This window comes from Hyperoodon ampullatus, assembly GCF_949752795.1.
Source record: "Hyperoodon ampullatus genome assembly, chromosome: 7".
Taxonomy (NCBI): Eukaryota; Metazoa; Chordata; class Mammalia; order Artiodactyla; family Ziphiidae; genus Hyperoodon; species Hyperoodon ampullatus.
Window position 1 is genome coordinate 54611884 of NC_136920.1, and position 25903 is coordinate 54637786.

The 25903-nt window shown below is 37.8% G+C and overlaps 1 protein-coding gene across 11 annotated transcripts in view; it reads left to right on the forward strand.

Moving 5' to 3' along the window:
- The window catches only part of NARS2 (asparaginyl-tRNA synthetase 2, mitochondrial), a gene marked incomplete at its 5' end in the record, with an annotated part of 136676 nt that overhangs the window by 89531 nt on the left and 21242 nt on the right, over positions 1-25903 (forward strand). For 7 of the 11 annotated variants that reach the window (XM_079708828.1, XM_079708831.1, XM_079708835.1 and 4 more), the window contains 3 exons: positions 15219-15351; positions 19196-19294; positions 19394-19431. The exons of 1 other annotated variant lie outside the window; for it this stretch is intronic. In XM_079708828.1, the coding sequence (XP_079564954.1) occupies positions 15219-15351; positions 19196-19294; positions 19394-19431 (270 nt within the window). The remainder of the gene's footprint in view (positions 1-15218; positions 15352-19195; positions 19295-19393; positions 19432-25903) is intronic. 3 more of the 11 variants (XM_079708833.1, XM_079708838.1, XM_079708836.1) reach the window with 2 other exon arrangements.

The following is a 25903-nucleotide window of genomic DNA, read 5'->3' on the forward strand; positions in this document are numbered from 1 at the left end:
TCCCTGGTGGTGCAGTGGTTGAGAGTCCGCCTGCCGATGCAGGGGACATGGGTTCGTGCCCCGGTCCGGGAGGATCCCACATGCCGCAGAGCGGCTGGGCCTGTGAGCCATAGCCGCTGAGCCTGCGCGTCCGGAGCCTGTGCTCCGCAACAGGAGAGGCCACAGCAGTGGGAGGCCCGCGTACCGCTAAAAAAAAAAAAAAAAAAAATTCACCTGTAAACTATGTGCATGAATCTTAGAAACCACTGAAAAACTTCTGTGTGTTTTACTTTACCAAAATAAATTTACTTCCTTTTCTACAAAATAAAAGGAAACTTCATCTTTGTTCCTCTAGAAGAAATTGCTAATAAGGAAACTCAGCCATGGTTTTTGCTTCTTTCTCACAGTAGAAATTGGTAACAAATAAGCTTAGTAACATACATTAGTTGGTATTCATATTATTTTTGTTTCTCCTGATGTCAGTTCCAACTTGATCTCTCATGATATACCCCTACACTGAAAAAATAAAACCTGTGTTTTGCCACTTGAAACAGGTTCATAGGACAGTAAACTGCTGTGCCACATAAATCTCTACAATTTGGAGAATGTGCAAAACCTGAGCCATCCATATTTCACATTTAAGAGGCTGATTTAGTATATGAATTATGTTAGAGATTGGGAGATAAAGATAAAAACCTAAAGTTTTTGTTTCTGGAACATCATTTAGTGGCTTTCCTTAGTTTCTTCAACTGGTAATTCTGTGCTTTCCTCCTGATTCTACTTCAGGACGGTAGAGTATGAGATTCAGTGAAAACATTTCAACTCTAGGCAGACAGTGCTTCAGGGACTACTGTACAAGGAAATATCTCAAAAATTTTCATGCATGCCCCCTTGTAGCCAAAATATGTGTTTGATTTGATAATGGATTTCATATATAGCTGTTGAGGATTGGGTGTGGCTTGGGAGTTTGAAAATAACTGCTCAGATCCAAATGCAGAGTCTCTCTACCTTTTGTGTCAATCATACCATGATCTATATCATTAAGAATATTTGTTTTGGGCTTCCCTGGTGGCGCAGTGGTTGAGAGTCCACCTGCCGATGCAGGGGACACAGGTTCGTGCCCTGGTCTGGGAAGATCCCACATGCCGCGGAGCGGCTGGGACCGTGAGCCATGGCTGCTGAGCCTGCGCGTCCGGAGCCTGTGCTTCGCAACGGGAGAGGCCACAACAATGAGAGGCCCACCTACCGCAAAAAAAAAAAAAAAAAAAGAATATTTGTTTTTAGTATCTATTACAGCACTAGCTGTTTCTTTGTAGCATTGAGAGATATTTATAAGTGAAGCCAAATCAGAAGACGGAGGCAGTATCCATTTCATCACGTATCTGTTTTGGATATTCTTTCTCAGGGAGCTACGACCATTGGAGAATAGTTCATTCATCCTCATCTTGATGATGAATAAAATGACGTACAGTTTGCTCACTTTGAGTAAAGAACCTAGAAAAGCCTGATTCTGAGAGTTATGCACTCATATAGATGGAAAGTTAACAAAAGGTGCAAGTATGGTTTACTGAATAATTCTGCCATTGTGCATTAATGACTTTCAGAGAGTCATTTTATCAGAAGAGGGGAAAAGAGTTCTGGTATGGCAGAGCAATAGATGTGGGAAAAACAGAATATGTGTGACTGGGCACTGGAACAAATTCAGAAGCTGTACCCAATAACTCTCTCCTCCATTGATCCCTTTCCTTATGTTCCATTGTCTGAATGCACATTTTTTTCCCAGTTGATTGTCTTCTGCATTTATTGAGATTTCAACAGTTGACTTCAGTGCTGGACAGCAGAACTTACTACAGTCACGGGAATGCTCTGTATCCGCACTGACCAATATGGTAGCCACTAGCTGTATGTGACTCTTTAGCATTTGAAATGCAGCTAGTGTGACTGAGGAACTGAATTTTTATTAATTTTATTTAATTTTAATTAGTGTAACTATAAGTAGCCACATGTGGCTAGTAGCCACCATGTTGAACAATGCAAACTTAGCCTCTGCCCAGTTTGTAAAACACTGAAGGCACCCGTATCATGTGCTGTTTGGCAGTTTCTTTTGCCCTTAGCATAGTAATGATGCTGGGAAAATATAGGTATTCGGTATGTATTAATATTTTTTGAATTAAATTGAGTGGACAGTCAGAAGGGAAAGGTTAGAAGCTTGAAGAACTCAGTGGTGGCTTGGTAGGTGTTATGGGCTCCGATGCCAGTGCCTTCCCTTTAAATTTTAGTATAATTTTGTTATTTTATGGTTTCAGTGTGTCCCATTAGCTTGCCCATCCTGACTCTTTTTGGATGTCTAAATATTGCATAGACACAAAATTAAACATCTTAAATAGATGTATGGGTAAAACAAAGAATAATGATACAATCAACACCTGAGTCCCCCAAAGTGCTTCATTTCTTTAGTCTCCTGTATATTCTTCTCTAATCACATCCTCTTCCCTCCCCATGAAAACTAGCTACCAACCTCAATTTTGTGTTTATCATTCCTTTTCTTTATGGTTTTTTCACTTATGTTCATATTTATAAATAATACACAGTTTAGTTTAAAAGTTTTTATATTTTGTATAAATAGAATCATATGTATATATTCTGTGACTTAGTTTACTCACTTAACATTATACTCCTAAATTAGATCCATGTTGTATAATGTTTTCTCTACTGTAGGGTATTCCCTTTGTATGAATATGCCAAAAATTATCTATTTTACTACTGGTGGATGTTTTTTCCTCATGTTTTGCTAGTGCATACGGTGCAGCTGTGAAACATATTTAATTAGTCTTTCACTTGGTACACATGTGAAAGACTTACTGCAGGGTCCAAAAGAACATTTCTCTATTCTGTTTGTGTCTGTCTTCATCCTCTTCTCCTCCTCCCTCCTTCCTCTGCCTCCACCCCCTCCCTCCCCCACTCCCCCACTTTCTAGAATTCAGGGAAGATGAATGCAAAGAAATAGAGACTTTTCTGCATTATTTCTATAGGCTAAATGCTCCTTTGAAGGGAACTTGCCTCTGTTTCTAGTCTGCCATGGTCCCTTTGTGCTTTTATGTTTATAGACCAAGCTCTGATTTGGAATCTGTCAGGAATATTAGAAATGTTGTATTTCATTCTTAGTCCATAGCTTTTATGCAAATCGTACCCTTTTTGTGAAATAACACCTTTTGTATCATTTGTACCTTTTACTTTCAATCATAATTGGTAATTAGAAGGTCTAGATCAGTGGTTGGAATGTCTCAAGAGCTTTTTTAAAAATACAGATGCATCAGATTTCAGCTCAAGTCCCCAGAAAAGCAGATTTAATTGGTTTTTCTGGGCATCAAGATTAGGGTTTTGTTTGTTTGTTTTGTTTTTTTAACTTTTTATTTTATATTTGAGTATAGCCAATTAACAATGTTGTGACAGTTTCAGGTGCACAGCAAAGTGACTCAGTCATACATGTACATGTATCTATTCTCCCCCAGACTCCCCTCCCATCCAGGTTGCCACATAACGTTGAGCAGAGGTCCCTGTACTATACAGTAGGTTCTTGTTGGTTATCCTTTTTAAATATAGCAGTGTGTACATGTCAATCCCAAACTCCCTAACTATTCCTTCCCTTCACCCTCCCCAACCCCCGTAACCATAAGTTCATTCTCTAAGTCTGTGAGTCTCTTTCTGTTTTGTAAATATGTTCATTTGTATCATTTCTTTTTAGATTCCACATATAAGCGATATCATACGATATTTCTCTTTTTCTGTCTAACTTCACTCAGTATGACAATCTCTAGGTCCATGGTCCATCATGTTGCTGCAAATGGCATTACTTCATTCTTTGTTATGGCTGAATTATATTCCATTGTATATATGTACCACACCTTCTTTATCCATTCCTCTGTCAATGGACATTTAGGTTGCTTCCATGTCTTGGCTATTGTAAACAGTGCTGCAGTGAACATTAGGGTGCATGTATTGTTTTTTTGTGTGTGTGTGTGGTATGCGGGCCTCTCACCGCTGTGGCCTCTCCCGTTGCGGAGCACAGGCTCCAGATGCACAGGCTCAGCAACCATGGTTCACGGGCCCAGCCACTCCACGGCATGTGGGATCCTCCCGAACCGGGGCACGGACCCGTGTCCCCTGCATCGGCAGGCAGACTCTCAACCACTGCGCCACCAGGGAAGCCCTGGGTGCATGTATTCTTTCGGACAATGTTTTTCTCCAGGTATATGCCCTGGAGTGGGATTGCCGGGTCATATGGTAGCTCTATTTTTAGTTTTTTAAGGAATCTCCATACTGTTCTCCATAGTGGCTGTACCAATTTACATTCCATTCCCACCAACAGTGTAGGAGTGTTCCCTTCTCTCTGCACCCTCTCCAGCGTTTAGTGTTTGTGAATTTTTTGATGATAGCCATTTTGACTGGTGTGAGGTGATATCTCATTGCAGTTTTGATTTGCATTTCTCTAATCATTAGTGATGTCGAACATCTTTTCGTGTGCCTCTTGGCCATCCATATGTCTTCCTTGGAAAAATGTCTATTCAGGTCTTCTGCCCATTTTTTGGTTGGCTTATTTGTTTTGATGATATTAAGCCTCATGAGCCATTTGTGAATTTTGGAGACTAATTCCTTGTCGGTCACATCATTTGCAAATATTTTCTCCCAATTTGTGGGTTGTCTTTTTGTTTTGTTTATGGTTTCCTTTGCTGTGCAAAAGCTTTTGAGTTTAATTAAGTCCCATTTGTTTATTTTTATTTCCATTACTCTGGGAGACAGATTGGAAAAGATATTGCTGTGATTTATGTCAGAGAGTGTTCTGCCTATGTTTTCCTCTAGGAGTTTTATAGTGTTCTGTCTCACATTTAGGTCTTTAATCCATTTTGAGCTTATTTTTGTGTATGGTGTTAAAGAATGATCTAATTTCATTTTTTTACATGTAGCTGTCCAGTTTCTCCAGCACCATTGTCGAAGAGACTGTCTTTCCACTATTGTATAGTCTTGCCTCCTTTGTCTTAGATTAATTGACTGTAAGTGCGTGGGTTTATTTCTGGGCTTTCTGTCCTGTTCCATTGATCTATCATTCTATTTTTGTGCAGTACCATACTGTTTTGATGACTGTAGCTTTGTAGTATAGTCTGAAGTCAGGGAGCATGATTCCTCCAGATCCATTTTTCTTTCTCAAGATTGCTTTGGCTATTCGGGGTCTTTTGTGTCTCCATACAAATTTTAAGATTTTTTGTTCTTGTTCTGTGAAAAACTGGCTTTGGTAATTTGATAGGGATTGCATTGAATCAAGATTGTTTTCTGAAGTATTGATACCATAGATGATTCTATGCAGCCAAGATTGAGAACCACTCTAGGTCACTTGTTCTCCAAAGTGTTGTCCTTGGACCAGGAGTGTCAGCATCACCTGGCAACTTGTAGCAATATAAACTCTCAGGCCTACCCAAAGACCTGCTGAAGCAGAAATTCTGAGGGTGGGGTCCAGCAAGCTGTGTTTTATCAAGCCCTAGGTGATTGTAATCGTGCTAAAGTTTTAGAACCACTGCTGTAGATCATCTAAGCATTTCTAACAAAGCCTCCTTTAACTCAAGTTTAACCTTTTAGGATCCACAGTGTTAGGTGTTATCATTTTTTGTAACCTAAAATGGAGTGGAAAAGTATCCTGATTGACCATCAAAGCTTATAAATGACTGTCCCCTTTCCACTGAGGAGGGGCTGTAGATAAAGCATAAGACAGAAAAAAGCAGCTGTTGTAAGTGGTAGGAAGTGACACTTGCAGAGATAACAAGTGGAAGAAGGAAGGTGTATCAGGAACAGCCACCAAGACTGAAATGACCTTGTATAGAGAGGCAAAAACCAATCAGATAACAGTGACATTAAGGTACAAAATTTCTCTTTGGAGCATATGGTAGTGTTTTGTGGGTTTATGGGACCATTGATCATCTGCACTGTACTTTGTTAGTTTTGAAGAGTGCACACATGCAGCACAACAGAAAGTGGGCCATGGAGTCAAATGCATTGGTTAAAACCAGCTTTGCTATGTGCTCTGTACTAGTTATTTAACTTGTCTAAGCTTCAGTTTCTTCCACTGTAAATGAAATGAAATCACCTGCCTTATAGAGTAGATAGCATCACTTGCTGTCTCCTTACAGAGTAGCAAGAATGAAATAAAACATGTGGAAAGTGACTAATGGACAATTAGTTTCAATAAACTTTTTAAAAATTCTATCTTGATAAAATTCAGTACACATAACATGAAATTTACTTTTAGTGACATTGTATAACCAACACCACTCTACAGTTCCAGAACATTTTTATCACCCCGAAAGGAAACCCCATACCCGTGATGCAGTCATTTGCCATTCCCTCCTCTCCCCAGCCCTTGGCAGCCACTTTTCTGCTTTCTGTCTCTGTGGATTTGCCTAGTCTGGATATTTCATAGAGAAGAAATCATAATGTACGTGGCCTTTTGTTTTTTGGGTTTTTTTGTTTTTGGCTGCGTTGGGTCTTCGTTGCTGCACGCGGGTTTCCTCTGGTTGTGTCCAGCGGGGGCTACTCTTTGTTGCAGTGTGTGGGCTTCTCATTGCGGTGGCTTCTCTTGTTGTGGAGCATGGGCTCTAGACGCACGGGTTTCAGTGGTTGCAGCACACGGGCTCAGTAGTTGTGGCTCGTGGGCTCTAGAGCACAGGCTCAGTAGTTGTGGTGCACGGGCTTAGTTGCTGCGCGGCATGTGGGATCTTCCCAGACCAGGGCTCAAACCCATGTCCCCTGCATTGGCAGGCAGATTCTTAACCACTGTGCCGCCAGGGAAGTCCTGACCTTTTGTATTTGTCTTTTTTCATTTAGCATCATGTTTTCAAGGTTCATTTATATTGTAGGATATATTAGTACTTTGTTCCTCTTAATGGCTGAATAATATTCCATTGTATGGATATACCACATCTCTTTTATCCATTAATCCATTGGTGAACATTTGGATTGTTTCTGCTTTTTGGCTACTATGAAAAATGCTGCTTTGAACATCCACATACAGGGAGTTTTTTGAACACTTGTTTTCATTTCTTTTGGTGTTTGTACTCAGGAGTGGAAATGCTGGGTCATATGATAATTCTATTTTTAACTTTTTAAGGTATCACCAGACTTTTTCACAGCAATTGCACGATTTTACATTCCCACCAGCATGTGCAAGGAGTTTCTCCACATCCTCACCAACACATGTTATTGTCCATTTAAAAAATTATAGCCATCAAAAAAAATTTTAAGTATATTGATTAGTGATCCTAACTTTTTTTTAAGGTAGTAGTTCTTAATCAGGAGTTCAGATAATAATTACTTGTAGAACTTTTAAATATACTCATGACCAGAACCCTCCCTAGATTTTCTGAATGGAAGTCTCCAAAGGTAAAGCCCAGAATTAATACTCCTCCTTAAGAATCATTGCCTAATGTAGTGGTTCTCAGAGTTTGATCTGGGACCCTCTGAGACCCTTTTAGAGAAGTCCTTTGAGATGAAAACTATTTTCATAATAATACTAAGCCACTATTTGTCTTTTTCATTTTTATTCTCTCGAGTATACAGTGAAGTTTTCCAAAGTCTTCATAACATGTGATAGCAGAACAGATTGATGCCTAAGCAGATATGAGAACCCAGCTGTCTTCTATTAAGCCAGATATGAAGGAGATTTACAAAAATGTAAAACAGTGCCACTCCTCTTATGAATTTTTATTAAAAAGATGTTTTTATGACATAAGATGGGTTTATCATTGTTTTTAAATGAGTTAATAAATTTTTTAAAATTTTATCAGTTTTAATGATAAATATTGGTAGACATAACCTACATAAACAAAATCTCTTGCACTGACTGAAAGTAGAAAGAGATCTTGAGACCAAGCAAATCAGAACTGTAGACCTTTGGAAAGAAAGGAGACGCACACACAAAAAAAACAAACAAAACTCTTACCCATTTGTTGAACACTTACCATATAGTTAATATTACATTAAACTTTTTACATATTGTTTCATCTTTATAATAACCTCATGACAAATATATACTTAACTTCATTTTCACATGGGAAAATTTAGTCTCAAAGAAGTTAACTTGGCTAGTTCATAAGTGGAGGGGCCAGAATTTCAATTTAGGTCTTTAGAGTACAGGCTTAACTTAATCACTGTGATGACCTTTAAAAAGTATGGATCATCAGTACAGGACTTGAGCCCAGGAAATTGTTGATAGTTCAATGCCATAATGACTCATCTACTGCTACAGTATCAGGCCTCAGAAAACCTTTGAAATCTTTGTAGACTTAAAATAACATGTAAATACCATGTGGTGCATGTACCTAAATTAAAGTTCTCACATGGTCTCTTTCATGGTCCTCAGTACAAGGACTGCTAAATATGAGAAATACAAGAGGGATAATCTAGGCATGAATAGATGCAGTTGACAAAATGTATACCTTTTTTAAAAGGTGATTTTAGTATCTTGTTAAAAATGTGAGGACAAATACACAGTTAGAACAATTAGCAAACTTTGACCCTTGAGAAAAATGTTATTTTCTGGGACTTCCCTGGTGGCACAGTGGTTAAGAATCTGCCTGCCAGTGCAGGGGACACGGGTTTGATTCCTAGTCCGGGAAGATCCCACATGCCACGGAGCAACTAAGCCCGTGTGCCACAACTACTGAGCCTGTGCTCTACAGCCTTCGAGCCACAACTACTGAGCCCAAGTGCCACAACTACTGAAGCCCACAGGCCTAGAGCCCGTGCTCCGCAACGAGAGAAGCCCATGCACCACAGCAAAGAATAGCTCCCACTCGCCACAACTAGAGAAAGCCCACACGCAGCAATGAAGACCCAACACAGCCTAAATAAATAAATTTATTATTTTTTTTTAATGTTATTTTCTAAATTCAGTCAGTCCTCTGAAGAGTCCATCATTACAGGAATGATGAAATAGCAATACTTGTCTTAACATGTTGGTATCCACTCTGGCAGAAGCCAAAGAGGCAGGTGCTTCTCTGTTTACATAGAGTAAGACTAAGGGAAACTTTTTTCATGTGGTAATACTTTAGTTTCTCAAAAAGTAAAATCTTTGCTTACTAGAGATGTTCATCTGATCTAGTCCTTTTCAAAGATGTACTTGTTGCCTACAGAGCAAAAACTAATATATGGGCAGTCTTTTCAAAAAACTGATTCTTTTATCTCCTAGTGCCTTCTGTGAAAAATTACTTCAGGGAATAGCAGAATTTTTTGCTTAGTAATTGATATTCTGTTTACCACCTTCCTCTTACTCCTCTATCCTCACCCCCATCCCAGTGCTGTTTCAAAGGTTCAAAGTTTGGGGATCAGCATATTTTATAGAAAATGAGTTAGTTATTTGACAAATTTTAATTGTCTAGTGTGTATCATGCACTGGGTTAAGAACTGAGGGTACTATAAAGAACCAAAAAATAGATAAGGTCACTCATGAAATTTACAGTCTAGTGAAAGAGATGAACATTAAACAAATAATTACATCTGTATATGTCATTTATTTTAATTTTAAGAGGCTCTGTGAACAGTAGTAGTACATGGTGTTATTAAAGACCCTAATGGGAGGATTGACCTGGAAGGTTGGAAGAAGACTGAAGCCAGTGTGGGGTTCAGGGGAGGCATGCGTTCTGTTTGTGACAAGTGAAAGGACTAAGTAGGCGGATGTATGCTTCTGGAGCTTAGAGAAGAAGTCTGGGCAGGAGATACAAATTTGTGAATTGTGTGCCAATAGGTAATTAATTGAAAATTAATTAATTGACTGAGGTGAGATCATTTAAAGAGAATGTATACAGTGAGAAAAGAGATTCTAGGACTACGGTTCAAAGAGTGCTAGTGTTTAATGAATAGCTAGCGTATGTAGAAGGAGACAGTGGAGATCAGATAAATAGGAAAACTAGGAGAATACAGTGTTAAATATTCCAAGAGGAGAGAGTATTTCAAGGAGTATTAAATAAAATTCAGACTCTCTTTACCATGGCTTACAAGGAAGACCCTACGTGTTCTGATCCCTTCTGAACTCTTTGACCTCATCTCTTACCATTCGTCTTGCTGCTGGCCTACTTCTGTTCTTCAAACTTGTCAGGCTCTTTCCTACCTTAGGAGCTGTGTGCTTCATATTCCCTTTGCTAAGTGTCCCTCCCCCAGTGCATATGCTCCTCAGAGAAGAGTAGCCAGCCCTCCAGTCCCTTTAGCAGGATTGTTGTCAGACTCTGTCGAACTTTGAATCTCATTATACAATTAAGATTAAATTTGCTTGGACCTCAAATTCAGTTCTAAATCTAACATTAGGACATGTTAAAGAAAATTAATTTTGCAGAAATGTTTAGCAGTTGTGGTAAAGAAGAAATGTTTAGAGTTTACAGTGCATCCTCGCTAAGACATCTTGTTAAGAGTTGATGAATGGTGAGAGCTACATCTCTTTATAAACCCTTTCACCAAGTGTACTATTGCAGGATAGAGGAAAGGGGGAAAGCTGAAAAGGAGGTGTCTGGTGTCCACTCCGTTAGGCATGTAGAAACAATGAGTGACAAATATGTCACAGTATTGATAATCCAGTGGATACAAAGCAGTAGTAAAATAGATGATTGTTTTCTGGTTGATGGGAATACCATTTGACAAAGACTGTTTTAAAAGTGAGTTTAAAGTTGTCTGTGAGTTCACTTCAGTTCAATGAATCTTTTCCTGAACGACAGTAGGGAAGTGATAGGAGGTTGGGAGTGGGCGGCCTTAGGGAAAGTTGCTGATCCCCCTATGCTGAACGGTAAGTTCTTCCCCAGCTAAAAAGGCAGTAATTCCTCTTTTCTTTCAAAATATAAAGATTAGCTCTTAAATTTCAGGGCCAGAAGGAATAAATGGCAAAGCAATCAGTGACTATTTTATAATAATCCACTTGCCAATTTAGGGCTTCATAAAACTCCACACAAGGGAGAAAGTGACCTTTGTAGAACCTTTTTTTGGTAACTTTACTTTTTATTTTTAAAAAGCCATTTTTGTAGCTATCTTAGCTGATGTGTGTTGAATGTACTTTTGTTATCTTAAACATCAACTCTAAGCTCATGGACTTTCCATATATAGCTTTCCTTTCTCCATAATTGGCACAAGAATGATTCTTAGTACTGAGTGTTTTCTTTTTCTGCTGGTCTCTTCTCACAGCAGTGCTGGCCTTTCACCTGGTTTTGTATCTTATTTTAGTAAAGGCCTTGTTCTCGGATCTTATTTTAACTATTGCTTGGGCCAAGCCTTGCTGCAAATTGCTTTCATGTGTGTGGAAGACTGAGTTAAAAAGAAGAAATCAGCATAAATTAAAATAATAGTGATTTCACATGGACCTAGAAACAAACTTATTGTAAAAGATACTAGAGAATAATGCCAAACTGCCTGCACCTCCCACTCATGTAAGAATTTGAAGACCAGAAAGGCTAAATGTCTTGCTAAAGTTTACAAAATATTGATTAAAATTTATCTTCTCATTATTTGCATGAAAGCAACGTATCCTAGGGAGCTATAATTTTAATACATAAAACAAATAAGCTATTCACAAGGAAGAGAAATATACCAAACTACTCGCCCTTGTTATCTTTGAGAAGGTGGGGAGCGCATATTACATATTTTTCTCTCTTATTTACTGGGTTTGTCCATGTTCAGTTATGAGCATCATTATTTTAATATCATAATGAAGGCTGTGATCATTAGAGTCAGAGCTAGATTTGAATCTGGCCTCTACCAATTGTTAGGCTATGACTCTATGACTTTTGGAAAAGTTTCTTAACCTCTCTGAACTTCAGTTTCTTAGACTGAAAAATAGAAGTAACAATATATCCTTTATTGAGTTATATTAAAGGAGTTAACTGTAAGGTTCTCACATCTAATGCCTGGCCCACAAGGAGCACTTGCTAATGGTAGCCACTATCACTACTACTACTTTCATTACTGTATTATAGAACACTGGATGCTGACGTGGGGTGATCTTTATTGAATGATTTAAACATTTATCTGCTTAACAACTTGATGCTAAATTAGGCAATTTGTCAACATACCTTCCAGCTTATTTTATCTTTTTGTTAATTCAGAGAAAGCACCATGGCCATTGATTTTTATTTACTCTATGAGAATAATACTTAACCTTTGGGTACCACAATTAGAATCTAAGCCTTACTAAAATAAAAATCCTTGATCCTCTTCTATATTTTATACAAGAGAGTTTACCATGTATTGCTAGAGAAAATCATTAACCATTGTTAAATAAAAAATCCCTATTGTTAAACATCTTGGAGCTCCCTCCCTATCCATGTGAGAAGTAGGTGCCCTTGTGACTTGAATCTGTAGTTCTTTTTAGATACTGCTGTTTTCTCTGTATCTAGTACCTTAATACATATATAATGTGTCTCTTTTGAACAGCAATCCCATTGGCCTCCTTGTGTTTCAGGATGATAACTGCCCATTTCTTAGAAGTCTTCCTCAGAGCCTCCAAAGTAAATTCCACCTATGCCATGGAGTTTCTGTTTATGCCCTGGAAAATTTCAATAGAATATTTTTTGTTATTAGTGAACATCTGTATGTACAATTTCCTGTGATGCAGTGCCAGAAAAGAATGTCGTTTTATTTATTTAAATATACTGTTGCCAACCTACCTAGAGATTGCATAGTCATAGATTAGAAGCTCGAGGTCCTGTAATTTTTGAATTTATTGTTTGGGGCAGACCTAAATTGTTTGACCCATTTTTAGCTATTGAGTAACAGCCACAGTAAAATATATCTGAGTATTTTTCTGTACATTATTTGTAATGTTACTGTTTATAAGGATGTTGTGCTTTTCCAGTTTATAGCTGAAGAAGTCTGTCATCCTCATTATTATTCATTCAACTTGAGCACCTGTTTTATCTTAGGCACTGAAGTTGCAAAGATGAATAAAACATTATTCCTACTGCAGAAAATTTCATAGTTATTGAGGGAGAAAGATACAAAATGCACAATTATATTTCTAAGTGATACAGTCTGTATAATAAATGTATAAACAAAGTGTTACAGTCATAGAAAGGAGGGAACAATAAATTTGCGGGTATATGGTAAGGTTACAAAGAGAAAGTGACATTTAAGTCAAGTCTTGAAGGATGGATGGGAATTTGCCATTTGGAGAGAGAGGAACAAAGGACGGGCACTACAGAGAGGGGACAGCCAATGAAAAAGCCTAAAGGCCTGCGGGGCATGTAAGGAGAGTATCCTCAGTGTGCTGGAGAAAAGGCTTTGTGAAGGAAAATCCAGTCAAAGTTAGGAGTTTGAATTTTAACCTTTGAGTAGGGGAGAACCATTGAAGATTTTTAAATTACGGCTGATATAATCAGATTTGAGTTTGAAAACTTACAGTAGTTTGGGACTGGAGGAAGAAAGGCAGGTGGCAGACACAAGAGTTGACACTAAGACAATATTTGTGGAAATAAAGAAGAGTCCCTAGATCTGCAAGAGTTTTCCTAGGTATAAACAATATAATTCTGTGATCAATATGATAGGGAAGTGTGTGGGTGGTGAGGGAGGGATGGGGATCTGGCTTGGGTGGTGAGGTGGGTTAACTGAGATTAACAGAGCTGGGGAAAATGTACTGTTCATTATTTTGTTTTTGCTTGTTTTGGGGAGCAAGGCAAGAGTTTTCATTTTGGACAAGGTAAGGTCAGTGTTTTTAGGAACATTCTAGTAGGCAAGTCTGGATCTGAATCTTGGGAGAGAGGTTATCATAGTAATATTTTGAATTCTTACGGTTTGTTTTTCCATTAAAAACTAAGATTCTCGGAGGTTAACTGATCATGGTCTCAGAAAGGTGGCTGTAGAACCAAAACATAAATTCCTAAGCTTCTTACCAACTAGGCCTTAACTGAAATGGCCGTTGAAAGAAAATATAAATCTCATGATTTCCACTGTAATTGTTTTACTGTTTAATTTCCCAGAGTATCTTTACTTAAAAAAAAAAAAAAAACTGGTATGTATATCTACAATCCGTTTTCTGTACTGTTTTCTGATCTTGATATTATTTGACTGATGATAAATGAAGAGTGTTGAGGATAACAGCTAAGGAGCCCCAAACCTCTTATTTTGTTCTAGCAAAACCTTAAAATTCAAAGATTACTTGGTCCTCGGGACTTCCCTGGTGGCGCAGTGGTTAAGAATTCGCCTGCTGATGCAGGGGACACGGGTTTGATCCCTGGTCCGGGAAGATCCCACAAGCTGCAGAGCAGCTAAGCCCGTGCGCCACAACTACTGAGCCCAAATGGCACAACTACTGAAGCCTGCGGGCCTAGAGCCCATGCTCAGCAACGAGAGAAGCCACTGCAATGAGAAGCCCACACACCGCAATGAAGAGTAGCCCCAGCTCACTGCAACTAGAGAAAACCCACGCACAACAACCAAGACCCAACCAGCCAAAAATAAATAAATTAAATTAATAAATTTAAAGAAAGTGGGGGGGGACTTCCCTGGTGGCACAGTGGTTGAGAGTCCGCCTGCCAATGCAGGGGACATGGGTTCGTGCCCCAGTCCGGGAGGATCCCACATGCCGCGGAGCGGCTGGGCCCGTGAGCCACGGCCGTTGAGCCTGCGCGTCCGGAGCCTGTGCTCCGCAACGGGAGAGGCCACAACAGTGAGAGGCCGGCGTACCACAAAAAAAAAAAACAACTCCTAGGTGGGCGTAAAGGACTTGAGTAGGCCTAACAAGGCAAATCACCATACATATCTGATTTTTTTTTTTCATATATTTAGAAAATGATTGGCTTGCCTTATCCACATGAAATTCTGGTTTTAACTGTTACTATCTAGATTCTCTGCGTGGCTTCTTGGGCTGTGGTATTTTTCCTTTACTTTGTTCTCAATTGCTGTGAAATGTACTTGCCTGCTGTTTAAGGCAGCTGCAGTAGAGTGCATCCAGAAGTGGTTATAATTCTATATTTAGTAAGCCATAGGGTTTGTAAAGCATTTGCAAATTCCTTTGGAATAAAATGGTTTCTATAAATGTAACATTTTTAATGAAACTATTATAATCACCCATTAAAGAAATGTAGCAGCTAATATGTGTGGATTTGTGGACAAGACAGAGGCGCAGAACTTTTTTTTTTCTTAAGAGCTCACTGAATATTTTAAATACTTAAAATTAATCATGTGAATCCTATTTTTACACTGTTAATCTTGAATTGCAGAGCTTTTACTCAAGTGTTTACCTTTGGTCCAACATTCCGAGCAGAGAATTCTCAGAGCCGGAGACACCTGGCAGAGTTTTATATGGTAGAAGCAGAGATTTCTTTTCTTGAGAGCCTTCAAGATCTCATGCAGGTAGGTACTCAAGTTTTAAAATAGTTTCTAAATATCAGGCATCTGTGACATTAAAATGCTTCTGTATACATTTTTACCTCCGACATCTGTGCCTTACAGGTGTTCTTAGAATGAAGAAGATGGAGAACTAATTAATTTAATAAACATCTACTGAATGCTGTTAGTGTAATAGTTTTTAAAGTACAGGAGTCAAAACAGATTTTAAGTTCATGTCCAGGCTCTGCCATTAACTTTGTTATGATGTTACCTAACCTTAGTGATCTTTAGCTTCCTCAGCTATAAAATGAGAATAATAGTAGCTATTTCATTAGGTTATTGTGAGAAGTAAATGAAAGATTATGTATGTATAATGTAAAGCATCTAGTATGGGATCTGGCACAAAGCAGGCTTAGTAAATAGTAGCTCTTGATATTTGCTAAGCAAATAAACAAAACGTCTTTATAGTTAGAGAAACATGTCTATAGCTGTAGTATTAGAAAGCATCCACAGGAGCTGTCAGAGCTCTGGGACAGGGATGAAGCTGGAGATATAGTCAAGAGTCAGCTCATGAAAGAAAGACTGTATTTAAATGCCATGCTGAGGAGTTTGAACTTAATCCAAAAGATAAAGGAGAAAGTTCTCAGCTGGGAAAGGCCATGGTCAGAGTTATATTTTAGAAGTATCTCTCTAGCAGCATTATGAAAAATGATTTAGAGGGAGATAAAAATAGGGGTGGGAGCCTTTTCAGGAGGCTGTGGCCATAAATCCATATAGAGCACACAAGTCTGGAGATGGATGGACCAGGATTTGATTCTTAGCTCCATCACTTACTGGCTATGTGACCTAAGACATGGGACTTAATTTCTCTGAGCCTCAGTTTTCTTATCTATAAAATGGGAATAATAATTCCTATTTCATAGGTTAATTCATAGGATTAGACAGATAATATATATAAGGTACTTAGCATAGTTCATGACACTTAGTAAGTACCCAGAATGTGTTAACTGTTGTTATGAATTCTCTATCCACTACCATTTTGGTTAATATCTTAGTTTGGAATTCTAATTACAGGATGTTTATTTTAGCAATTTTCATCAACTCTTACTTCTTTCATTCTACTCTTATTTACCCAGTAAATGACCCAATTCCACTTAAAACAGAAATACCATGTATACTCCCAAATAGAATGGAGTCACAATTTTATTATCCTGTCTTAGGTTGGATTTCCTAGTAAATAAACCCTAAAGCAGAGATTTGTGTGCAGGTATTACTGGGGAATGATCTCAAGAGAAATATCTGTGAGGAAAGGAAGAAAGTAGCATTGGGCAGAGAAACAAGTTAAACTGTGATGCATTTACAAACAGATACCTTAGCCAATTCCGTGAGAAACTTGGGAGCTAGAATGGTCTTTCATAGTTGTCCCATAGGAGGGCAAGTGCCTCCTCCTGTGAGCCAGTCATTGGATGAGGGCTAGCTTGGGAAGGGGTGTAACCTTGGGTAAGGCAGTCCTCCTGGCCTGGGCAGTTCCTGAAGAGGGACCCAACTATGTACCATCAGCAGTTACTGTTCCTAGCGGATAAAGATCTTGGTCCTGAAGGGATGTTGTGGCCACACACCACAGTGTCCACTTGCATATACCCCTTTAACATCTCCCACTGATTTCTCTAGACCAGTGTCCTCCAGGGGATATTTTCGGTGTCCCTACTAGGGAGTGGGTGGGGGAGTAGGGAAGATGGGTTGCTACTGGCATCTAGTGGGTAAAGGCTAGGGATGTTGTTCAGTATCCTGCAATGCACAGCCCCCTCCCCACCAGTGAAGAATTATCTGGCCAAAAATGTCAATAGGAACACTGTTGAGTTAATCCCTTTCTAGATTTAGGGATTCAGAATCTGAGCCTCACCGAGTCAGTAAAATTCTTTAATCAGCTTTCAGTTTGAGCTCACCACCGAATTCTTTATTATTCTTTCACTCAGGCAATGAGAGTATTGTAAAGAATGGAACCACACGTTTTACCTCCTATTTCTGCCTTGTCCTTGTCTCCGCTGCCCAATGTAATACCAGAGGGAAAGATTATAAAGATAATACATAGATTGTTAGAATTTATTAAATATTATAATCTTTGCTCTATAATTATGTATTCTATAACTAAGTAATTCTTTTATTTGGTACTCCACTGAGTGGTACTCAAGGCATACGCTATTGAATAGTTTAATTAATTGGAATATAAACTTTTTCCTAAAGACAGAAGAAAAAGTTATATTCTTCCCCAAAATAAACTCCTACTTCTCTCAGTTTTCTCCCTTTGATAAATTGAATTCTGTGGAAATTATTATCTTGATGAAGAGCAGTCTCTTAAATATTAAATCAGAATATTATAACAGGATATTTTCCTCTTACGAGGTATAAGCAATTAAATATTATTAGTGCCATTGAGAAATATATATTTAAAAACATGAGGGTTATGTTAACCCTTCAGTTAAGTTTCTGTTTTATTATAAGTATATTTATGGAGTGTAGTCTGAAAGTCAAGGTTAGAAAAGCCAGTGATATCCTTCTTCAAATGGAAATGTTCTGCCCATGAAAGACACTGCTTTAACAGCCCCAGTTGTTGAAGTCTTCATCTTACCGATTGTGTATTGTGTCCCTCAACAATGCAAGCATACTATCCAATCTACCTGTTCTTTTTTCCTCTCAATATACATTGACTTTTTGCAGTGATTGAGGGATATAACGCTTCATAAATCATTCAGTTACTTAGTGATTTCTTTATCTCACTGCTAGATTGAAGGTGGTTATAGCCTCAAGGCAAAACATCTTTAGCCTCCTTTTGCTCTTCTTTCATCAAGTTATTCCTTACTTCTCTACAAAATATATGTATAATATAAAAATGCAAAGTATATATAAAAAGAAATAAAAAATATATATGTACATAAATCTATCTGGTTGTCACTTGATAATTAAGTTCTTTCCTATATCTGACCATGTTAAATTACTCAGACGCTTATGCCCCACTATGTTTCCAGTGTTGATAGGGTGTTCAGTGATTCAGAGAGGAAAGGAAGATACCTGCCTGTGGGGCAGCCTGGTCTTAATTCATATATGTGTCTTTATGAGGACACATCTGGAAATCACAATATGATTTCATTGACATCAAAACAAAAATTTTAGTTTGGATTAAAAATATTTTAGAAATATTTTCCATTCCAGTCACTTTTTTCTTCTGAGAACAAGTTTTTCCCATGAGACTTTTATGGACACCCCTGGTAGAACGAATTCTTATACACTGATTTGTGTCATTACTTTATACGTTAGCAAAGCAAAAATGTATGTATTTAGATGTAGCTAAATCTCATTGCTTCTCTAATCTTAAAGTTTACTTTCATTTACCAATGACTGAATGAAGCACTTTTCAAAACGTTCCACTCTTCACAACTGATGTTTGTTGTGTGCTTCTCTGAGCTGGGCACTAAGCTAAGTCTTATACCTGGATTATCTTATATAATTCTCAAAACCATCATGTAAGCTGGGTACTGTTAACTGTCCTGACTCTACAAGTGAATATACTGAAATTTAGAGAGGCATCAGTTTGTTTTAGCTGTTCATTTGACAGCCCACTTCAATACCGGTATTGAAACTGTTAACAGAAGGTTCAGACATTGTTCTTTTTTTTTTTAACCTTCTCTGAGAAGTTGTGATGCCCCCTCTAATCAATCTGGAAACTGAATTAACTTGCTGTCATATATTCAGGAAGTAAGAGGCCTAATGGATTTATAGCCATTGAAACCTGGAGAGCAGTCCTTACAGGGCCCTAAACAGGTTTTTCATGAAGCTTACATGTCAGGCAATTCTGTATCATTTCTCTTAGGTTATGGAGGGCCTCTTCAAGACTACAACAATGACAGTTCTCTCAAATTGTCCTGAAGATGTTGAACTCTGTCACAAATTCATAGCTCCTGGACAAAAGGTAATTAGCTTTGTGGATGAAGCCCTTTAAATATGTTAATTACATGTAAGGAATATAATTACATTTAATAAATTTTCTTTTTTCTCTTTTCTTACCAAGGACAGATTAGAACATATGCTAAAAAACAACTTTCTAATGTAAGTAGATATTATACTTTCTATGAACTTTATTCATAATTTATCATCGTATTTATCACACTGTATTAAATTTTTTTGTTTGTATATCTGCTTATCACACTCCCTAGACTCAAAGAAAACCCGTATTTTAATTATTTTTATAGCTCTTATGTCTGGTTCATAGTTGATAATCAGTGTTTCATGAATAAATAAATGAATAAATCATAGCAAGATAATGTTCATAGTAATGATTAACTATATTCCTACAATTCAGACTAATTCTTTAGTAATCAAAATCTGGCTTGATTAAAAAACATGCTTTTAAGATAGATTCATGTAATGTCTCCCCCTCTGTTTTTCTCTTATTTCAGTCTTCCTTCTTTTTCTTTACCTTCACTTGCTAAAATCTGAAAATATATTCTGAATTGTCTTTTTAGCCACTATTTTAAAACCTAAAGATCTGTGTTTTAAATATAGCACATACATTATTGCTTCATTTCCATTATAATCCTGTTCAAGTAGAACTTGATATTGGACTGGTTGTTTATTCAACCAACCATATTAATCAGATAGGCTATTCTTTTCACAGTTTATTATGAAACACATACTTGATATGGAAAAAACAACAAGCAACTTCTTATATGCAGTACAAATAATTCATATAAGACTCAGTATTCAGGGTATTTACAATGTGTAGAAGAAGTAAGTTTGATAATCTGAAGAAAAGAAAATTGTCTCTGAACATAAGTTAGTATCATTTTTCCCTTGCTATGTTAAGTTTAGGAAGTTTTTCTTCTAAGAGAATAAAGAATTCAACCTGTCCTTGAGAAGGGGAATAAGAAAAACGTGGCAGACTTAACTGAGCTGAGAATATCAGGTATCAGCCTAGACCTTCAGGCTACCAGTTAAAAATGATGAGTCATTGAGCCTGACCCAATAACAAGGCAGCAGCTGTGGGATCAGAAAAGGAGGAAATAGGAGCCCTGTGATAGAGCATCGAAGGGCAATGAAGTATAAGTGAAGGCTTTTGAGACTTTTCCTTTCACTTAAATGTATATTGAATGTTTACTATGTGCCAGGCATTGTCCTAAAATCTAAAAACTGTTTAAAAACAGTGGAAAAAGCAGATAAAATTCCATGCCTTCACTGAGCTTATATTTCTGGTGGAGGTAATAATAGCCAAGAGACAAGATAAATAAGTGAAACATATAGTCTGTGAAAATGAGTGATACTTATGGGGAAAGAAACCAGAGAAGAGAAAGAAGATAAGACAAAGGAAGAATGAGGAGGTAGAAATTTTAGATAGCATGGCAGGGAAGATCTCACTGAGATGATTTTTGAGTAAAGATCTCAAGAAAGTAAAGTAAGAGAACTAGTTATATGGGTAAGTGGGAAAAGAATATTCCAGGCAGAGGGAATAACAAGTACAAAGACCCTGAGGTTGGAACATGTCAGGTTCAAGTAATAGTGAAGAGTGATTAAGGGAAGAGGATACGAAGATAAAGTAAGAAAGGATAAGGGAGGTGGGGAAATCAGGTGGGGCCTTGTAGGGCACTGTGAAGAGTTTGGATTTTTACTTGGGTGAGGTGGGGAAGCTATTGAAGGGTTCTGTGCAGAGATCTGACAAGATCTCAATTGGATTTAATAGGATCGCTCTGGCTGTCTGTTGAGAATTGGCTGTAGTAGGACAAGAGTGAGAGCAGCAAAGCAAGTAGGAGATTGTTACAGTCACCTAGGTGCAAGTAGATGGTGGTTTGAACCTTGTGTAAGTCAGGGTTCTCCAGAGAAACAAGACCAACACGATGTGTGTATATAAAGATTTATTTTAAGGAATTAGTTCACACAATTGTAGAGGCTGGGCAAGTTAAAAATCTGTTGCAGTGGTCCAGCAGGCTGGAGACTCAAGGAAGAGCCAAATCAAAGGCAGTCTGCTGGCAGATTCCTTCTTTCTTGGAGGAGGCCAGTCTTTGTTCTAGCAAGGCCTTCAACGGGTTGGATGTTGTTATGGAGGGTAATCTTTACTCAGGATCCACTGATTTAAATGTTAACCTTATCCAAAAAAACACCATCTCAGAAATATCCTGAATGATTGACCAAATATCTGAGTACTGTAGCCCAGCCAACTTGATACATAAAATTAACTATCACAGACCAGGATGGTAACAATGGAGGTAGGGGAAATTGTCCTACAGCAAACAGGATTTACTGAGAGTGAAAAAGAGAGAGAAGGAGAGTTAAGAGTGTCTTCAAGGCTTTTGACTTACACAGCTGTAGAAATGGAGTTGCTATTAACAGAGATGGGGGAAGCCATAGAGTAGTGGGGGTGTGTGGAGAGAGAGGGGTGATATCAGGCTCATCATCGTGAGGTGACATACTAAGATTGAGATACTTTTCAGACATCCAGTTGTAGATGTTGGGTAGGCAGTTTGAGTGTATGGGCCTGGAGTCTACAGGAGAGTTATGGACATAAGCATATTGATAAAAGTTGTAATTAAGTAGGTAAGGAAAGAAGTAAGTTAGGCATCCCAAGGAATCTGTACTGGTAACAGAAAACTAGGGAGATCTTAAGAGAAGTTATCCAACTTCTATCTAATGAATAAGATCTAAGATGGGGGGAAAATATCCATTTATTGAATATTTACTATGTGCCAGACAGCGAAAAACTTTAAATACATTGTATTTCATTTTATCTTCACAACAACTCTGTGAGTAGTTATTGTTGCCCTTCTGTAGATGAAGAATCAACTCAAAAGATATTAGGCGAGTAAAAGATGAAGTGGGGATTCAAACTCATGGTCATCTGATTTCAAAGCTCATGCTTTCAACCAGTGTACTTCATATATCTGAAAGGGCACTGAAGTTAATGCTAGAGTACTTGTAGCTCCCCCACTATCTTTATGACCCTTATGTATCATCTCACTGTTGTGCTTCAGAATCCATGTCTGTAAAATACTGAGGATGGGAACATGGGCTGTGCCATATCAGTCATTGCTATCACCATCATCCATTCCACACAGCACGAATCATAGTTGTGGATTAAATTTATATGTGTGATTTTTTTTTTTTTTTTTGGTGTTGTCACCTCCGCATGGTCAGAGGCTTGTTTGTTTTACTTATGCACTGAGTATAGTGAACTATGTTTCAGAGGACCTGGATTCTAGTCCTGGCTCTACCACTTATTAGCCATTAATGAGTGAATTCATATTTTTCAACAAATATTTATTGACTACCTTCTATGAGTTAGGCACTGTGCTAGTCATTGAGGATTCAGTAGTGAAAATAGGCATGGATTAGTCCTTTTATGGAGTTTAGCATCTAGAGAAAAAGATGAAGAGTTAAATATTTGCATGAATAATTATTTAATTACAACTACGAATTTGACTAATAGTAAATCTTTAACCTTTCTGAGCTTCAGTTTTCTCATCTATGAAGTGATAACTTTTCTGTCTTATTTTGTTGAAATGTTCAAATGCTGCTTAAGCAATATGTCAAAGACTAGATAACATGAAAACCCTCCTGCTACAAAACATCTAAAAATGCTAGTTAAAATATTATTAAATTCTTTTAAATGCATTGTTGAGTCCACTAGAATATATGAGAAGTTCCAGGAGCTAGAAACAGAGGGGACTGAACACCAGAGGGTGTACATAAATTACATGATGCTGAAGATTCTCAGGGTGGAGGTTACCAGAGATGGAGGGGGTTTGTAGACTTTGAAACCAGAGATTTTAAAAGCCATGAGAGAATATGAGAGTAGACCTAAACACGATGAATTAGAACCAAGATGCACCCCGAAATACACATACATACATGTGCACACCCACACGCAAGATACCATATGACTTGTATTCTTTTGAATAGATTTCAGTGTTCTTGAGTACTTGTTATAATTGTTTTATTTGAAAGTATATTATTTAAAGGACTTGTGTAGTCTTTGAATTTAGCCTTTATCTAGCAGAAATAGAACACACTTATTTTACATTTCCTTTATAGTATTAAGGCTTTAAAAATATAGAGTACTTACCTTTTTATTTGCTCTTCATTTATTTGTGTGAATTTGAGGCAAAGAATGCTAATAATAATCTCTGTAACTTAGCAGTTGTACTCCAACAGTTTCAGAATAATTTTCTTCATTCAACAACAGAAAATTTGAAATATGAAGGTAGTTTGATGTTGTATCATGCAATATCACAGTGTCTTCTCCTTTCCTCAAAGCACTTTGGAAATAGTTTCTGGGAAGGAGAAGAAATATTATTCCCTGTACATACCAAGAAAAGTTAGTAGAGAGTTGATGAAGGCCATTAAGGATATCCAGTGTCAGAACTGTAATTTGAACTTGAAAGTTCTGCCTCAACTTAAGGTATGGGAGGAGTGTGGGGCAGAACATCTAGAATAACAAGAGATATTTAGACATGAGAGTCCTTTTTTTCTTAATAGTGTAACTGTAACATATCAATGATACAAAATTCTAGTGCTTCCCATTTTGACTGCTCTTATATTTCTCAGTATAATGAGTAGATCATATCAAGTAATGATGGAATAGAACAATAGAATTTCTAAGCAGACAAGAGCTTAATATAGCCCAGTCTCCTTATTTTATAAGTACAGATACTTAATTTTTTTTTTTTTTTTTTTTTTTTTTTTTTTTTTGCGTTACATGGGCCTCTCACTGTTGTGGCCTCTCCCGTTGCGGAGCACAGGCTCCGGACGCGCAGGCTCAATGGCCATGGCTCACGGGCCCAGCCGCTCCGCGGCATGTGGGATCTTCCCAGACCGGGGCATGAACCCGTGTCCCCTGCATCGGCAGGCGGACTCTCAACCACTGCGCCACCAGGGAAGCCCCAGATACTTAATTTTTTAATGTTTGTATTTTTAGAGTTTTGTATAAAATACAAAAATTTATAAAATGCTTTCATTGAGGTGAAGTGATTTACATAGTTACTAAGTGGTAGAGTCAAAGGGAGAACCCAGAGCCCATTATCTTTTATTTTGATAGAACATATGAAACTCCAAGTGGTTTAGGCATTATCTCAGCAGTTAAAAGTTTAGACTCTGGAGTCAGCACATCAAGGTTTACTTCGATTTTTGGCAAGTTATTGATCCTCTCTAAGCTTCAGTTTCCTTTCTGTAAAATGCTCATTTAAAAATTATTACTACTGGGCTTCCCTGGTGGCGCAGTGGTTGGGAGTCCGCCTGTCGATGCAGGGGACACGGGTTCCTGCCCCAGTCCGGGGAGATCCCACATGCCGCGGAGCGGCTGGGCCCGTGAGCCATGGCCGCTGGGCCTGCGCGTCCGGAGCTTGTGCTCTGCAACGGGAGAGACCACAGCAGTGAGAGGCCCGCGTACCGGAAAAAAAAAAAAAGAAAAAAAAATTATTACTACTATCAACACCAACACCATTCTTACCTTAGAAATTATCTGTTATTTAATACTAGATTTTAGTTTGAATAGAATTTCCGTCTTATAAAAAACCTATCACTCAAAACATAGCTTTGGGGGCTTTATTTGTACTCTGTGACACAACTCTTTCCAGTTAGTTATTGTAGATGTGAACTTCATTTTTGCTTCAGAGAATAAGTTTGTTAGGTTATTTTTTAACTCAGAGTCCTTCAGAAAGTTTGTATATTTTTGCTTTTAATCATGCAGAATACTGTTGCAGAGGACATAGAGAAACTGACATTTTCATATACTATTGGTGGGCATAAATTGGAATAACCCTGTAAAAGGGGAACAATATCTTTGGTGGTGTCTTTCAAAATTATGAAAACTGCAAATGCAAATACTCTTGAATCCAACAATTCCATTTTTCTCATGTGCAAAATCAATATGAGCATAAATTAGGCATATGTAGTCATGATTTATAATAGCAAAAGATTGGAAACAGCTGAAATATCCATCGATAGATGACTGGTTAAACTAGTTAGGATACATCCACAAAGTGGAATGTTATGTAATAGCTCAAAAAGTGAAGAAGTTCTTCATATACTGGTATGTAAAGATCTGCAAGGTATATTATTGAGTAAGAAAAGGTGTAAAAGAGTGTGTATGATATGTATGCTATGGCTGCCATCTATAAAAAGGGGAAGATTGAGTATTAATATTTGCTTATAGATGCATAAAACCCTCTGGAAGGATACACAAGAAACCAATAACAGTAATTGTGTGTGAGGAGAGGAACTAGGTAGCTATGGGACAGGGATGGAAGAAAGATGTATACTCTTTTATTCACCTTGATTTTTTTAAAAAAACTATGTGCATATATCACCTATCCAAACTGTTAAAACAAATTCTTGGTTTGGCTTGCGTTAGGCATGATGGTTTCTTACTGAGGTAACCAAAAATGATATTTTTCCTAAAGAGTCGTACAATACTAGAATATATTACAAAAGCCTTACGATGGCCTGAAAGAGTTCATAGGATCTGACCTCTGACTACCTTTCCAATCTTAATTTTCTGGCATTCTTCTCCTTGTTCAATATGCTTCAGTTACAC